The sequence below is a fragment of the Pocillopora damicornis genome, chromosome 4 (genome assembly GCF_964200805.1).
Source record: "Pocillopora damicornis chromosome 4, jaPocDami1.2, whole genome shotgun sequence".
NCBI classification, from domain to species: Eukaryota; Metazoa; Cnidaria; class Anthozoa; order Scleractinia; family Pocilloporidae; genus Pocillopora; species Pocillopora damicornis.
The window spans coordinates 27,236,113-27,252,926 of record NC_142673.1 but is presented as its reverse complement, the minus strand read 5'-3'; the positions used below and the strand labels follow the sequence as shown (position 1 = coordinate 27,252,926).

The 16,814-nt window shown below is 36.6% G+C and overlaps 1 protein-coding gene across 2 annotated transcripts in view; it reads left to right on the top strand.

Moving 5' to 3' along the window:
- Positions 1 to 712: 712 nt before the first annotated feature.
- The window catches only part of LOC149047482 (uncharacterized), a 36,336-nt gene continuing 20,234 nt past the window's right edge, over positions 713 to 16,814 (top strand). Inside the window, exons 1-12 of one of the 2 annotated variants that reach the window (XM_089203530.1) lie at positions 713 to 815; positions 1,130 to 1,329; positions 1,697 to 1,768; positions 2,225 to 2,296; positions 2,923 to 2,994; positions 3,673 to 3,747; positions 3,962 to 4,036; positions 4,891 to 4,962; positions 5,278 to 5,352; positions 5,635 to 5,706; positions 16,416 to 16,481; positions 16,776 to 16,814. The exon at positions 16,776 to 16,814 is cut by the window's right edge and continues 33 nt beyond it. In XM_089203530.1, the coding sequence (XP_089059656.1) occupies positions 1,154 to 1,329; positions 1,697 to 1,768; positions 2,225 to 2,296; positions 2,923 to 2,994; positions 3,673 to 3,747; positions 3,962 to 4,036; positions 4,891 to 4,962; positions 5,278 to 5,352; positions 5,635 to 5,706; positions 16,416 to 16,481; positions 16,776 to 16,814 (866 nt within the window). In that variant the 5' untranslated portion in view covers positions 713 to 815; positions 1,130 to 1,153. The remainder of the gene's footprint in view (positions 816 to 1,129; positions 1,330 to 1,696; positions 1,769 to 2,224; positions 2,297 to 2,922; positions 2,995 to 3,672; positions 3,748 to 3,961; positions 4,037 to 4,890; positions 4,963 to 5,277; positions 5,353 to 5,634; positions 5,707 to 16,415; positions 16,482 to 16,775) is intronic. The other variant, XM_089203531.1, reaches the window with a different exon arrangement.

The window sequence follows — 16,814 nt, the reverse complement described above, 5'->3', positions numbered from 1 at the left end:
TAACCAGTTTAATATGGTCATATCTGTACTGTCTTTTTATTTCTTTATCTTATTTAATACATTAAGGTGCATTAGCGTTTATGAACTTTTGTAATTAGCAGACTGAAACCAGTAACTGCTTTTAAGTAATTTGCATTAAAGCGTGCTCATAATTAATATTAATGCTTCAGAGTTTCGAAACTTTTTGTGGTCTTCCGTTTCGTAAACTGTTGCCCTGCAAGAAATCAATTGAATAATTACTCTAAAGGCAGAGGTTATAACCAGTTTAATATGGCCATTGTCTCATTATTTCTTTATCTAATTTTATAGTTTGAGGTTCTTTGCGTTTACGACCTTTTGTACTTAGCAGATTGAAACCAGTGACTGCTTTTAAGTAATATGCATTAAGGCGTACTCGTAATTAATTTTAATGCTTCAGAGTTTCGAAACTTCTTGTTCCCGGTGATGTTTGTGCCTTTGTCAGCAGTTAACGTTGCGTTGCAGACAGATAGGGAAAATGTGAAACTGATATCTGACAAGCACGAACTGAAGCGTTAGTTGTCGAAGGGCCAAAAATTTTACAGTCAACGTCGAAGATCAAGATGGTTATAATCAACCATGTCTCCGAGCCAATACTAATCCTCACATTCTTTGACATTGTATAACATCGTAGGAGCTGCAAACGCAATTGCGTGTGCTCATCGAATCCGCTTTCGATCCTTTTTATTAAAGATAGAAATTTCGGGAATTACAAGAGGACTATAAGAGGAAGGAAGTTATGCAACTTTAAAAACATTCTTCGAAGAGTCCGATACTTGGTTGTGAGAGATATTTAGGTGAGTTTATTTGATGGATAAGCTTTTCAACAGCGTAGAAAAATCTTTTTTTCTCCTTATTTCAGAGAGAACAATTTGCAATTTTTTTATTTAAAAAAATTGTGACCTCACAGCTTCCTGTCAGAGAAATATTTGGATGAAACTGATTTATTCCTACTGAAAACAGTGATTATATATCCGAATGTTAATAATTTACAGGAGAAACATGCCTCGCAACGTAAGCCATATCGCTTTTGAACAACGGATAACGGTTTTGAATAAGTCTTTATTTATTAGGTCTCTTGAAATCAGAATATTATTATTGGCTTCTCTAGCAAACCGCTCTGGCCACGGTAACGATGTTCACTAGTGTGATACAAGTCATCTTGATCTTGTGGTTTGCAACACCATCTGAGAGTGACGCTTGCAGCCAAAACATCTGTCAGTGTACCAAGTTCGGTAGGACTCGGCTAATAGTAAAATGTCGAGTTCGTGGATACTTATCAGCCGGAATCCCAAGCAATACAGTAGAGCTGTAAGTAAAAGAAAACTTCGCCATCCTTCATCCTACAGGGCCTATTATCGTCTCCTTTGTGTTCATATTTGTTACTATAGTTTTTAGACACATCTTAGACTTGCTAAGGAGTCTTGGTCAGAGCTATACAAAAAAAAAAAAAAAAAGCAAATATGAGTTCCGAACAAAAACAAACACACGATTTAAAATTAATCATAAGAAAAGTCATAAGGCTGTGAAAACTCAAAATTTGAACGCTAGGTGTCAATTTAAACTAAAATACTTTTAATTTAGATAGTCGCTTATTTAATCCTTTCGGACCTTACCTCCTCTAGAATTCAAATTTATGTTCATTACCAATTTTACTTACAGTTTAATTTTTACCCAGGGATCTTTCAAGTTGTTCGTTGAGCTCAATTACAGAAGACATCTTCAGGAACCTGACTGTTTTAAAGAAATTGTAAGTTGTAAATGAAACTGAATTTAAAAAATCACTGTGAGTTCTTAAGAAATGTAAAAGAATATAGTTTCCGTTAATGAGAAACTCGTCTTGGATCGAAAATATTTCTCTTATTCAGAAGAAAAATTTATCAAGGTTGTGAAAAAGATTGAAAATTATCTTGAGATTTGTCCGGGCCACCTACGAACGCGAACAAATTAAAAAGTTAACTATCTGATTAAAAGTTATATCTGAGTACTCATGGATGGTTCAACAGCTGACTTACTATCTATGAGCTGGTAGATTTCGACCGTTTACCGTGATCATTAGGATACTAACATCGTCTTTCTAATGTTAAGTAAAACAGAAAACGGCAATTAATCTTATGTAAGGAGAACATTTGTCTTTTGGAAAATTTTATGCTCGATCTGTCAAGAATCATTTTTTTCCTTTTAATCTATAAATTTCTTTTTCCAGGGACTTATCAAAGAATTCACTGCGACACATTCCTCAAAACACTTTCCGCAATATGGAGAAACTGGAAATAATGTAAGGGAATTTCCATCCCAACAATCTAATTAAACTGAACCAATTTGCAAAATGGTTAGAAAAATCAAGTGAAAAGCATTTCCTTTTTTTTTTTTTTTTTTTTTTCATTGTCATCTTGTTAGGCTGGTGAAAATCACTATCCTTGTAGAGTTTAGCACTATTTTTGATCATTTCAACTTTCATTAGCTTTGTTATGATAAACAACTATTCACCTGCACCTAAGTGGGAATGGCTAGAAGTGGATATTTACCGGGCCGTGGAGAGGCGAGGTAAATATCCATTGGTAGCCACCGACACTGGGGTGAATAGTAGTTTTAGCTATTACATAGTAAAACAGTGCGATAGTTAGCGCATTATTTTTTTTTCAATGCGTGAGCGGGCGGTATTCTATACAAATATCTGAGTACTCATTGATGGTTCAATAGCTGACTTACTATCTATGAGCTGGTAGATTTCGACCGTTTACCGTGATCCTCAGGATACTAACATCGTCCTTCTAATGTTAAGTAAAACAGAAAAGGGCAGATAATCTTATGTAAGTAGAACATTTGTCTTTTGGAAAATCTTATGCTCGATCTCTCAAGAATCTTTGTTTTTTCTGTTAATCAATAACTTTCTTTTTCCAGGGACTTATCAAAGAATTCACTGCGACACATTCCTCAAAACACTTTCCGCAATATGGAGAAACTGGAAATAATGTAAGGGAATTCCCCTCCCACCAATTTAATTAAATTGAAACAACTTGCAAAATGGTTAGAAAAAATCAAGCATTTCCTTTTTTTTTTTTTTTTTTCATTGTCATCTGGTTAGGCTGATGAAAATCACTATCCTTGTAGAGTTTAGCACTAATTTTGATCATTTCAACTTTCATTAGCTTTGTTATGATAAACAACTATTTACCTGCACCTAAGTGGGAGAGGCTAAAAGTAGATATTTGCCGGGCCGTGAAGAAGAGGCGAGGTAAATTTCCATTGGTAGCCACCGACACTGGGGTGAATAGTAGTTTTTGCTATCATATAGTAAAACAGTGCGATAGTTAGCGCATAATTTTTTTTCAATGCGTGAGCGGGCGGTATTCTTTACAAATCCTGCAATCTGATTGGTTTTGAGAGCGGGCAGCATTCTCCCATCTGGTCCCATCCGGCTCGCTCACATTGGGCGGTATTCTAACCGTTGCGTGTTCATTCGCTTAGTAAATCCCTAGCTTAGCTGCAAATTTTCATAAACATAAGTTCTTTTTCAGCTGGGAAGCATTTTTAAGCAAAGACTTCGGTCACGACCTAAACTCGATCAATAGCTTAAATGAGGCTGTGTGAATTATTTTGGTCCACCGGTCTAACACTTATGAGTTGATTTTAGATATTGAATTTGTTTAGGAAAATCGGTGACAACTTATTATCAATTGCTGATGTAAAAGTCGTTCTCAAAGGATTAACGCGACTTCACAGACTGTAAGTGTCATGTTTTAAGTTGATTTAAAAATCACAAAAAATATATTTTCGAATGCTTAAAGCAAATAATCGTTGGAGATATTCGCTAAATACTCGTTCATCACAGTCCACATCAGTGGTTCATCACAGTTTATATTAAAATTTCGCACCTCATATCAGCCTTCATGTAATCATCAGATAATTGCAACTCATTTCAAACTGTTTACTTTCACAGACATCTTGATAGAAATCCACTTGGACCTTTTCTGCCATCAGATATTTTCACTGGGCTTGAAAATATGACATATCTGTAAGTTCAGTGGTTCCACAAATCACCAACTTAGAAGAAGTATCATACTGAACGTTTGTTTTATTATGTAGTGACACTCGTAGTAAATCCTGGCGTTTCATCCTTGCATATTTGGTTTAATTCAGACCCCGAAGTCGATTGCTACCTCATGAAGCACTATACTCTGTTACGATTAGCTGTGGCACACTGTGATGTAGCAATTTTGCTGTTATATTTCTTGATCGTTCCCTTCCTTACTTCTGGATTTTCTGCTAGGTGGAATCGCCTGAACTGCCCCTTAAACTGTGTGTGTTTAAAAATAGGAAGCGCAGTCAATGAACTTTATTCCTTATCAATTCGAGCGGTTTTCGCTGCTGAGTAGGTGCTCCGTGGGACGTCGGAAGTCTGTGCGAGTTGAGTGTCCACGCAAATAACAGATGTCGAAAAGGAATATTCGTAGAAACGTTTCTTTCACATACAAAATGACCAATATCGTTATATTTCTTTATTCATACATACGATAAATTACAACATAACCACCCTTTCTTGCCACATAAGTTATAAATAGGAATAACCGTTCTCACTGAAAACTCTATGCATTTCCCAGGTATTAGCTGCAGCCATCTCCGCGAAAACTAGCTTGGTTGTTAAATGGTTAATTTTAACAATTTAGGAACAGTTAGTTTTGGCCCGACAGAGAAGCATATTTAAAAATTATAAAGAAATATTCTGCTCTATCCGTCTAATTTTGGGTACTGCGATATATTTTTGATAGTGCATTCTTCAATTAGCCAATACCACCCTTTAAATATTTTATTAATAGCCATCATCAAACTTCTCTACAACGCTGTCTTTTTCATACAATTTTTTTGCAGTTCCTTGATTGGTTGCAACTTGCAAAAAATCGAGAATGGATCTTTTCGAGCAATGCGACACCTACAAGAACTGTAAGTAGTTTTTCAACATTTTTTTTTTTTCACTTTTTGTGACGTTTAAGCGTAACATCTGACATGTCTCGGAAAGTTTGTGTCTAAATAGCACAATTACAATTGACGAAAATTTCAATGCAATTCTTTGGATTTTCACAATTTGGTTTGATTTCAACATGGTGAAGAGTTCTGGTACTAGGTTTTGTAGTGCGAACACTTCATGATCACTTGTCATATCCTTGACTTCGGGCCATGACAGACAGCTTCATTTGCGGTGAAATCAACCTGGAATGAGCGGCATTGCATTACTGTTTTAAATTTGTCCGTTTTCAGTGATCTTTCCTCCAATAAACTGACTCATATACACAAGGGCACAGTGGAAGGACTCACGGATCAACTCAGTGTCTTGTAAGTACGTTGGCTGTGCATCAACGTTCTTTGCCTACCACCGGGTAATGCGAGTTTAAAAGGAATATCTTAACAGACCTCACTTATTTTGTGGACAGTGAAATCCTTTAGAGTACTGAGGATCCAAACCCTCGTCCTATCGTTGGATCCGTCGTGACAATGAGATTTATCAAATATTTAAAAGAAAATAAAGTTAACCCCCTCCCTCCCCCTTCTTATGTAGATATTACAGTTGCTGCAGTTGGACTGAATAAGTTCAATTCTCTTTATTCTGGTTAATAGGTACCTTCAAGGAAATGATATAGAGACAATAGGTGATGGCACTTTAAATCAATTTAAAAATCTACAAAGATGGTAGGTATTTTTAAACATTTTTGCATAAAACAGGTAAAATGGCAAAGAATTCGATAAGGAGCAAAGTTAAAATGGTGCGAATAACTACTTTTCTAATGCAAGGTTAAGGAAATATTTTGTATCAAAAGAGAATATTGAAGAAATGTAAAATGGTTTACGCGTTTACATAGCCTGATGTAAACACGCGGAAGGTTGGGAGAAAGAGAGATAGGCGTCGGAAACCACGACACGAAGCGGAGTGGTTTCCAGCTTATCGAGTGTTCGCCCAACCTCCCAACCTCCCAACCATTTTACATTTCTTTTATAAAATAACAAATGAAAGTGGAACGAAAACCGTGTTTACATACGCTCATGTAAAATGGTTTTATGGCCAATCAGAGCGCGCGTACTATTTGAATTATTTTATAAAACAGTTTCTTTGTATTATCATTCCAATATATTAGGTCGATTCACCGACGTAACGCAACGGAACGCGCAACGCTTTCCTGCAGAACAGGGCAAAAATTCGGACAGACACGATCCACGTGATCTTTGATTTCTCTTCCACTTTTAAGACATGATTTTTTTTCAGCAAGGAACTTCAAACCCCACAATTTTTTTGTGTAAGGTCATCAAGAATAGTTAAACGGTTTCTTCTGTATTATTTTCTTTTTTCACACACGCCCCATGCGATCTGTTCGATTCTCAGTTGAGACCTTACGAAAGTCGTAAAATTGCGTATTATTTGTTAAAACATCGGAAAAGGTGTATTATAGCCTGAAAAAAAAACCATCACCTGTTGCAATACGCCAATTTTATTTCAGATTACACTATGCAATTGTAACTTGCTAATACCCCTAATGGATTAAAATGAATTAAAAGATGTTTGACGTTAAACACGAATGGCAAAAATCAGTGATGAAGCTTATGCAAATAATCCTTGAAAAAGTATGCAGAAAAAATATAAAGATTAATATCTCTGATGAGCGAAAAGAGAGAAATGCCCATGTCAAAAAAAATTGGACAGAAAATGCAGGAAAGAAACAGTTGGTCACACGAAGTATCTTGAAGTTGTTGCGCGACAAAGCCAAAGGGACATGACAAGGTAGAAAACAACTGTTCAAGGCGAGTGTTTTTTGAATGAACGACGCCGAATTCACTGGAACATGAAGATCGCTCAGGATGACAGCGCGGCAAAACTCGGCTGCAAAGACAGATGTGACTTTACACTCAACGCATCGGAAAGGATATCAGAGCAAGCTCTTATTTTTTCATTCGAAGGGCGGCCGATGTAGTTTCTGAGGCTTGCTTTACTGTGATGACCGGAGATCGCCATGATGGACGAGCCGCGATGGACTTCAGCGTGATCATATTCGGTCAGACACCGCCATAATTAGAATGAATTTTAACAGTTATGCCAGTTTGGTTATATTTTTCATCATTTCTGTTTTCTTCTGTTTTGTTTTTGAACACTGAACTTTATATACTATATGAGTGTTAACTGTGTTTGATTTTAATTTCCGTACGGAAGCTTCCAATCTAAAACTCGGAATGTCGAATTTGTTTTCCTTTGAGGATTTTTTGTATCTGCTCACGTTTTAATAATGTAAATTACGGCGCCTAGTATGTTTACAAACCTTTATTTGATTCTTCTGTTGCTAGTTGTTGGCTCGCTTGTTCCGAAATTTCACTTTCAGCTATCGGAAAAAAGCTAAAAAGAAGTCCTGGAAAAGGTCGAACATAGTACAATTTGGCAGATGGCGTGACAGCTTTAGCTCAGCTTTATACTCTCATAGAGCACGCTCTTTCAACCAATGACAGCGCACGTTGTATCCAAACTTTATTATAATAATCAATAGTAGTAATAATAGTAGCAATACTGTAAGCTGAAAAATTTGGACTCGAGACCGTACGACCGACCGTACAAGGTGCTACTTTTAGCATGCGCGGCCAACTGTACCACGGGCACTATCTTAGCCATTACGCAATGGAAGGGCGAGGGGAAGGTAATGCGCAGGTGTGATTGCGCGCTTAACTTGGATAAGGAAATACAAAGACGCTCCTGTAAACAGACTAAGAAGAGGTCATCAACAAAGAGAAGCGAACTACAAACGATCCGAGAAATACGAGGAGGTAAGTCGTGTCTTATCTTGGTTTTCTCTAACGCTAAGGCCTAGAAAAATTCAAACCCTTTTTATCAATCGTCGTTTGATACTAGCTTCAGTTTATAATCAAAATCACGTTTCGGTAAAACAATGACTTTGGCCTTCAATAACATTTCAGTGTTCGTATTCTTCAAGGCATTTCTTGGCTTGTCGTTGGCAATGTTTTATACAGTCGTGGTGTTGATGGAAAATAAGTTATCTTACGGATTTCGTTTTGCCTAGAAAGCTTTCAAATGATAGCGAACGGCGAGCGCAGGTTTCTACCTGTTCCTCTCTTCGGTCAACTATCGCAGGATCTACTCTGATCATTTTAAAAAAATCGCGCTTTGTCGAAGAAGTGTTGTTTTAGCCTAAGAACGAAGTGGTAGCCTTTCCCAAAATTGAAATAAAATGAGATTGAATCAGCGATGTCCATATCTACATTAAGTCTGGCGCGGTAATTTGATTTTGACAATATTATCATGTGACAACCAGTCAAACATCTGAGAATTGTCTCACAAAACACGGAGCCACCCTCCCTTCTCTTAACATCGCGAGGCGTACTTACTGCTCGGGTCATGATGAACATGCTTGCGATACGATACTTTTTTCCTATTGCTAGAAATTGAAGAATCAATCTCTGAAATCGAAAGCAATTCAAGCTTTTGCAAGAGGCGTCTGAGCTGTGATCGTGTAATTAAACGGGGTCTTGGCAATTTGAGCTCACAAGCACGCGTAAATAATTGTTGTTTACAGTTTTTTTAATTCGAAAACCGTTTTTGAGAGTCCGTTTCTGTAACCTTCATGGATGTTTTCGGTGGATTTCATTGAGGTAAAATCTCGGAATTTCATAAGTGATTATGAACGATAAATTTGTATCGGCACCATAATTTAGGGAGGTTTTGTTAACACATTATCAGTTGACAATTCGTGAACCATTTCTGTAACTTACTTGGATATTTTCTTTTGAATTAATTGAGTCACACTCTCGGAATTTCATGAGTAATTAAGAACGATAAATCCGTATATGTAGCACAAGTGAAGCACATTTTAAACCTTCCATACGATGTTAGGAAACTATATTTAATTGACTCTCGATAAATTGACCTGCGTTGATTATGGAATAATCGATCGTTGATTATTAGATTATTTTGTAGCCCCAAAAGCCAGGCTTATGACTCCGGAGGTCTTGAACTTGATATATTTGATACATAAGGCACCCTTGAAGGAGGAAGGCTAGAATAAAATAATTGCTTTCACGACCGTATACTACACCTGGTTTACATAATTACGTAAATAACTGCTCAGGAAATACCTACTAGAGCTTTCTTCAGAAGCAAACACACGTAGGTGATATGCTTCTGAATTATTTTTATTGCAAGGGGTTTCTTTTTATGTGACATATATCCACTTTTTAATTGCCTCCTTAACCTGCCAGCAAATAATTAAGAGGGGTTGTCAGCATCCATCGAACAAATTTAAAATATTGTGGCAAGTCGTCCAAAATTCGTTTTCTCTCTTACTTTCATATTTTGTAGCCCAATATGTCCTAATAATTTTGGTGTAGTTTTTTTGTGAAAATATATTTCAGTTTTCGAGAAATGATATTTTTCGTTCGACCGCTCAAATATGCAAATTTTCACCCTAAATATTACCCGAGTTGTCGGGTACCTCCGGTATTTCTGACGGCATAATCCTTTGTTTTATCATCTAAACTTAATTCCCTGACATTATTGAAGCTGGCAAAGAGATATTTATTTTTTGGTGAATATTTTTGTCCGACATACTTTTTCTATGTCGAAAAGTAGCATCAAAATAGAGACAGTTTTAACAATATGACTGATATGACAGAATCTACTGAACTTCTAGCTTTTAAAAGACAAAAATATGGTTATAAAGTTACTGTAAAAATTTCCTTGTGTATTTGTGTTGTTCTATCGTGAGACGAACTCAAAGTCCGGCAAAATTTACTGCGTGCCTACCTGCCGCCACCGTTTACTGGCATAAATCACTAGAGTTTGTAAAGAGATCTAACACGAAACTCCTACCTTGTTTAAGATTTTAGCGACTGTTTCGATGATCAAGTTATGCTCTACCACATTTTAGCCAGATTTAATTTGCATTTTTAAATCTTCTCCATTTTTTTATATCAGTTGCATGAAAAGCGTGACACATAAATTCAAAGATGAATCAACCTCCGAATTACCAAGAGATGGGTTTTTTTCCCTTTTCATATCTATAAAAACCTTCCGAGAATTACTGTATTCAGAAAACTAAAATGTCCAGATCCATCAATGATTCCTTTGCCGGCGGAAGTCAAAGAATTTTTACAAAAGTCAATTCGATTGACAAGCTACATACTGATTTACCTAATTGATCTGTTGTGTAAGCGTCTCACCTTACATGCTAACAAGGAGATTTGCTGTTCATTTAAATCGTTCCCTGGTGGGACTTTTGGGTATAGTTATCGAGAAGACCGACGTTGCATATCTCAGGTCGTTCCCTTGCGTAATTGAAAAAAGGACATTTCAAGTTACTTGCGGAGATCCAGAAACTGAAGTTGATCTTATTTTATCGCGAGCCGGCATCTTCGAGACACCAAAAGATATCGATGATTTTACAGTTTGCCCCACTCTTAGATCAAATCTCGGTACCGGTGTTGGGTGGATTCGTGGTTCCAGTAGTGGATGTGGAGTGCCTAAATGGTAAAGGTAGGGCTAAGTCGATTCCAAAAGCCTATTGGGGAGTTGGCAAGCAGTGTACCACAGATAGTACGCAAGACGTCTGGAAAATTTATATAACCTGGTTACTCACCACATTGTGCAAAATTACGCGTCCCGTCAGACTTAGGCCTCGATTGGGAATTGGTCAATAGGCTACCAAAAATCCAGACAGGGGCGGAGTTTTCTACACTGATGTCTGAGCACTTTGTAGGCTTCCCGCCGTCTGGCGGGACGTGTAATTAAGCACACAGTGGTAAAGGGCCCTTCCTCAGTAGCTACAAGACGGTGACAAAACTTTTTTCTCTTCACCGAAAATCACATCAAAATTTGTCCTTGCTAAATTTCAAGCGTGCTGCACGTATCAGCACCCCTCGGGAAACCCCTATACATAAGAGAGCGAGGATGCGCGCCGGGCTTTTAGAAAACGACCCCTATAAAGTTATAAACGGTACCTGAGTCTTATCCGTGTGTGAGTGGCAACAACTGATATCTACCCCTGAAAAGTACCAATTTAAACCCAAAAAAATTGAAAAATGCCAAAAATAAGAACTCCTTTATCGATGTGCTCCAAGGCTCAAGTCAGATCATTAAAATCGTCTTAGTAATGCTTAGTACAGGTATTTTATTGAGCGAAAAACACCCTAAAAGGTACCAGTTAGGTCTCTGGTAGTCTACTAAAGTTTGAGACACCGTAAAAGGTACCAGATCACTGAAACTGACCCCTGAAAGGTACGACAAGCATCCTCCGATCGCCTCCTCCCCCCGTCCCCCCCCCCCTCCCCCACCAACCCTGTCTCGCTTTGATAGGAATCCTTTTGTTGTTGCTTCTTACTTGACCTGATAACATCTTAGGGACGGATCATTAGACTTTTGATGCGGAAGGGGGGGGGGGGGAGGGAAGGGAAAGATGTTGGGGTGTTGGGCAATAACCCCCGAAAAATGGAGCACAGGCTTCATGGAGGAAAACACATGGTGCAATTGGCAAAAGACTCCCCCCCCCCCCCCCCCCCCGCATCAAAAAGCTAATGGTCCGTCCCTAAGGTACCTTTTACATTATTCCAAAATGGGTTTCGTTCCGGAACGAAATGAATTTCATACCGCGTTTACATGCAACATAATTTAGCTTGTAAAAACAAGTATTTACATCTTTTTTCTATGCTTCCCTCGCTCCTAAAGAGGATTCATACAGATATGAGTATCGTACCGCGTGTACTTTTTACAGGTACAAAAGGTCGTCCAGAATAAGTGTTTCATTCTGGAATTAAAACCTCAATAAACTCATTCAGAAATGACTCGTTTCGAATAATTTTACTCTGGTATCATGTGGCAACCGGGATGAACTCGTTGTTGAACAAAACTCATTCCGATATCATGTAAAGGCCCCTAAGAGTTAATATTCCCATTGCATCACGCTTTGCTCTCCTGCCAGAACACTATAAATTTCAATAGCGTTGAAGCAATAGCCCGCTTTGAACTGCTACGCTGCTTCTGAAACAACGATTAGTGACCACAAAAGTAACATATTGTAATATTGTCAATTCAACATAAACAAAAATCTTCATACGGGGTAAATATCATTTGTGTTGGTATCAATTAATGCATGACCAGTTTCTGATATGAATGGGATAGGGGAAAACATAACGTAAAACCTGGGCTTCCGGCAAAAAGTAATACCCAAGCGTAATATAATAACCGAAATAGTTCACTGGTCTTATAAAATCAGAAATAAACAAGGTAAGAGTTTTTACAAATTGTAGTGATTTATGCCTCGATATGCCAGTGGCGACAAGTAGGAACACTATGTGTATTTCATAGTCGCAAGCAAGTAAATTTTGCCGGACTTTGAGTTCGTCTCACGATAGAACAACACAAATACACAAGGAAATTTTTAAGGTAACTTTATAACCATCCTTTTGCCTTTTAAAAGCTAGAAGCTCAGTAGATTCTGTCATATCGGTCATTGTTAAAACTGTCTTTATTTTGATGCTACTTTTCGACATAGAAAAAGTATGTAGGACAAAAATATTCACTAAAAAATAAGCATTTCTTTTCCAGCTTCAATAATGTCAGGGAATTATGATAAAACAAAGGATTATACCGTCAGAAATACCAGAGGTCAAGTAAATTCGTTACATGAGGTCACACAACTCGGGTAATATTCAGGATGAAAATTTGCATATTTGAGCGGTCGAACGAAAAATTTCATTTCTTAAAAACTAAAATATATTTTCACCAAAAAACAACACCAAAATTATTAGGAGATGTTGGGCTACAATGCATGAAAGTTAGAGAGAAAACGAATTTGGGCGACTTGCCGCTGTTTGTCTGATACATGTTAACATTAGCTCTTAAATTTTGTTTTAATTCAATTGTGAGAAGATAAAACAGGAATGTTGCAGAGTTCTCTTTACATTTCATATGCTACTCCTGAATCTTCAATTTTATTGCCCTGGTCTTTTTCACAAAGCCTCTTTTAGATCTCTGTGTGCCAGCCAATGATTAAAATCTCAGTGAATAGATATACCATCTTTTAGCAGTCTTTTTAAATTTCATCTTTAATCTTTTTGCATTTACTATTTTAAAATTCTCAAATGGCATTCTCTTTTCATCCATGTAAAGCGATATTACACATTTCTTAAACTAAAATCTGAATCATGAAGTCAACTTAATTTCAATGAGTTTGAAATTTCATTGTACTTAAGAACACTTTACTGGAGTATGTTACATTTATTTGCTGTCTTTCTGGTACATGTGATTACATAACCCTTTAACTTTCAAGATTTCATTAGTAATTCTCTTTACTGTCTGTCATACAATTTATGTGATGTTAGGTTGGAGAATTTGGAATTGGATCAACCAATTATCCCCTAATTGATATTTTTCTTTATTCTCATCACTTGTCTGCTTGATATTGTACTGATAGTGTAAGGAGGAATTCTGTGTAGGTCACTAGTGAGACTCAAACAGTTAAAATGGGGGCTTTCATTACATTGTAATGATTAAATTTTCTCATGCTTTCAAATATAACAAAAAAGAACGTGATGAGAATCTGATGTTATGAAACAATGGAGAAACATATTGCTGGTAGCTTATGTCTTTAGCGTTTAAATGTTCATGGAAAATGCTTTTCTTCCAAAGTGAGGATACAGAAGTTTTCAAAGCTGATAGAAATAAGCTGTTTGCAAGTAATGAAAAGCAAACTGGCAATCATTTAACCTCGATGCTTGACATGCTTCACTGAAACATGTCAGTTGTGTGTACCTACCATTGTAGAGATGCCTTTCATGAAAAATATTTTTCGGTGTTGCTGTTGTTGGTAAAGGCACTGAACTTCAATTTCTATGTACACTAGGCACCCCCCAAGGTGGAAGAGTAGAAGACCATAGACTGTTTACCAGGCAGTTGCACTAACCACAATTATATATTCAAGCAATACTTAAACTTTCTACACATATAAAACTGATTACATGATGTCTGAACCCTTTATACCCTAACATCAGTATATGCATATTCTCCATACTGTTCTCTATACACTCCCTGGTGTGCTGGCAAGGAGAATTTGTTTAACAATCAAGAGGTTCTTTGGTTGATTATCATTTCCTTTATTCTCATGACCTTAATGCTTGATTTAGGGATGATATTGGCGAAGTAGAAATTAGATACTAGTCACTCTTAGGAATTAGAGTGTTAATAACTGTACACTTTTTATATGCTCCTTGCATTTGTTGGCAACGATAGTTAAGATTGGTAGGAAAGCAAACAGATGAACAGAAGACAGTGAAAAGAGGGAAACTGTAAACTTTACCCTATGGTAGAAACTTATTGTGCTAACCAATTTCCTCAATTACCTTTCATGTTTTTGATCATATAAAATTTAATCAGTTTTAGGGTTTGCTTACAATGTGTCAAATCACAAGCGTGGACTTGATTCTTCTCAGATATCAGCTGGTAAAAGATAGATACTAAAGATAGATGACCATAAGAAAAAAGTTCACATCTCAAAAAAATCAAACTGAAGTGGTGGCATGATTGATTTGTGATATTTAGAATGACAGAACCAGTAAAAACACATTGAGCTTTTTCCTATTCACTAGTACGTTTATTAGATTTTATCAATATCATGCTTCATTATGGTTTGTTTACGTGGAAAGGTAATTGTTATTGTAGCTTCACAGATGTTTTCATTGCTGTTGCAACTAACATTCGTAACAAAGTTTCATTTAACATAAAATATTATAAGAACTTTCTTGGTTTCTCTCCAATACTATTTACTATTTTTGGAGCACTATAAACTCTTCACACCCTGACATCAATATGAATATTCTCCATACTGTTCTCAACAAATTTCCTCATGTGCTGGCAGGGAGAATTTATTTAACAATCAAGAGGCTCTTCAGTTCATTATTATTGCCTTTATTCTCATAACCTTAATGTTTGATTCAGGGGTGATACTGAAGGGGGAAATTAGATGCTAGTCACTATCAGGGATTAAAGGGTTACAGGAAGCAGGTTATTAAAAAATTATAACTTTGGTTGAAGCAAGTATTTGATTATGTGAGTAACATTTGATGTTTTCATATGTAACAGGATCACGTTGAAGATGGCCTCAAAAAGGAGTGAACTTGACTGTAACAATTAGGTCACTACTATTGAAACTTGAGCATTTGGTAAATACCAAGCAGGAACCATCCACATGACCTGTACAATCATAAGCTATGAGAAAACTTTAGAAAAATGCATTTGTGTCAGTAGAACTATTGTAAGTACATTACCACCTAGTGACAAAAATTAATGATTTCCTGTAAGTATAAATGTTTGGGAGAAGTTCTAGTGGTAACTGACCCTTTTTTGTTAAAATATATAGGATTTGATGATTGTAATGTATATCTCTTAGCTTTTAAACTATGAACTTTGTATTAATTGTAACTGTTAACCATATTTATTTATTTCTACCTTTACCTTCAATTACCTGACTTTCTTTGTTTGGAATTGTGTGATTATATAATTTTGCTGTGTAAGTTGCTACATTGTAACATGTAATTTTATTATTTAAATTGCATCAAACACTCTTGCTCAAGCTTTCACTAATGCACATGGTGTTTCCTACCAATACTCATACCCAAACTAAACATTGATATAAGGAATTGGTCACAAGGTATGTGAGTTTTAAAGGGTGGGAAACTGGAAAAGCAATGATCCCCCTTTTAATTTAAATAGAAACTTGAAATTTATTTCTCTTCCTTTTGAGATGTACGGGAAACAGAGGCGGTTGAATCGTTAGGGAAAAATTATGGCGCAAGCAGTCATACCTGGCAACTTCAAGAGAAGATATAAGAGAAGCCCATACGATTCTGGCGTCTTGATTTACTAATTCACTGGTATCACGTCTATACTCTTCATTCGACTGTTGATGTCCAAACTCGAAGTAGTTTACAGTCGTTTCTTTCAATTTTAGCTCATTTTCCTAAACCAAAATTATCATTCGTGCTCAAAAGTATGTAACTTCAACTGATGCTGACATCGCACACTTCCTCTGAAGAAGAAAAGATTCTCTATCTTCGAAAATTTTCTCAAAACATCAGAAACTGCAACGAAGTCCTTAGCTGCTTGAAGATACCGCTGACTAGCATGCGTTTTACCACAAGTTCTGAGAATTCCAGACCTCGCCAATTCTTCCCTTCCCTCCCCATCCCCCCATCTCTTAATTCCCTTGAAGAAACTCTTCTACAGTCAGTGCTGAAGAGTTTTATCACAGTTCTTATTGTAACGAGGGGCTAGAAAATAAACTAACCAGGGCTCCGCTTTTAGGCTTGACTAAATCTATATATTAATACGTATTTCTCCGTTTGTCTGGATCTTGTAGCTGGTTGGACAATAATAAGCTGACATCTGTACCAGATTTGACAGGTCCTAAGACTTTAAGTTCCTTGTAAGTAACTACAAGAGATTAAAATTTCTTGGTAACTGTTATCTTTTGATATAGCAGTCATTTTATTGTCATACATGGGAAGTAATCTTATCTCAGAATGTAGATAATATCTTTCACGGGTGAGCTATAAAACAATTTTAAATGTACAGACAGGTGTTAAGAAATAAAAGAAATATTTATCATTCGAATAATAACCTTGTATTAATCCAGTTAGTATGACAAATGAATGTCATCGTCATTAGAACGGGGGACTGTCAAATTTGATTGCTCTTAACTCTTTTTTTTTCTTCTCAGAAACCTACAAGAGAATCAGATCACAGATTTATCAAGCAT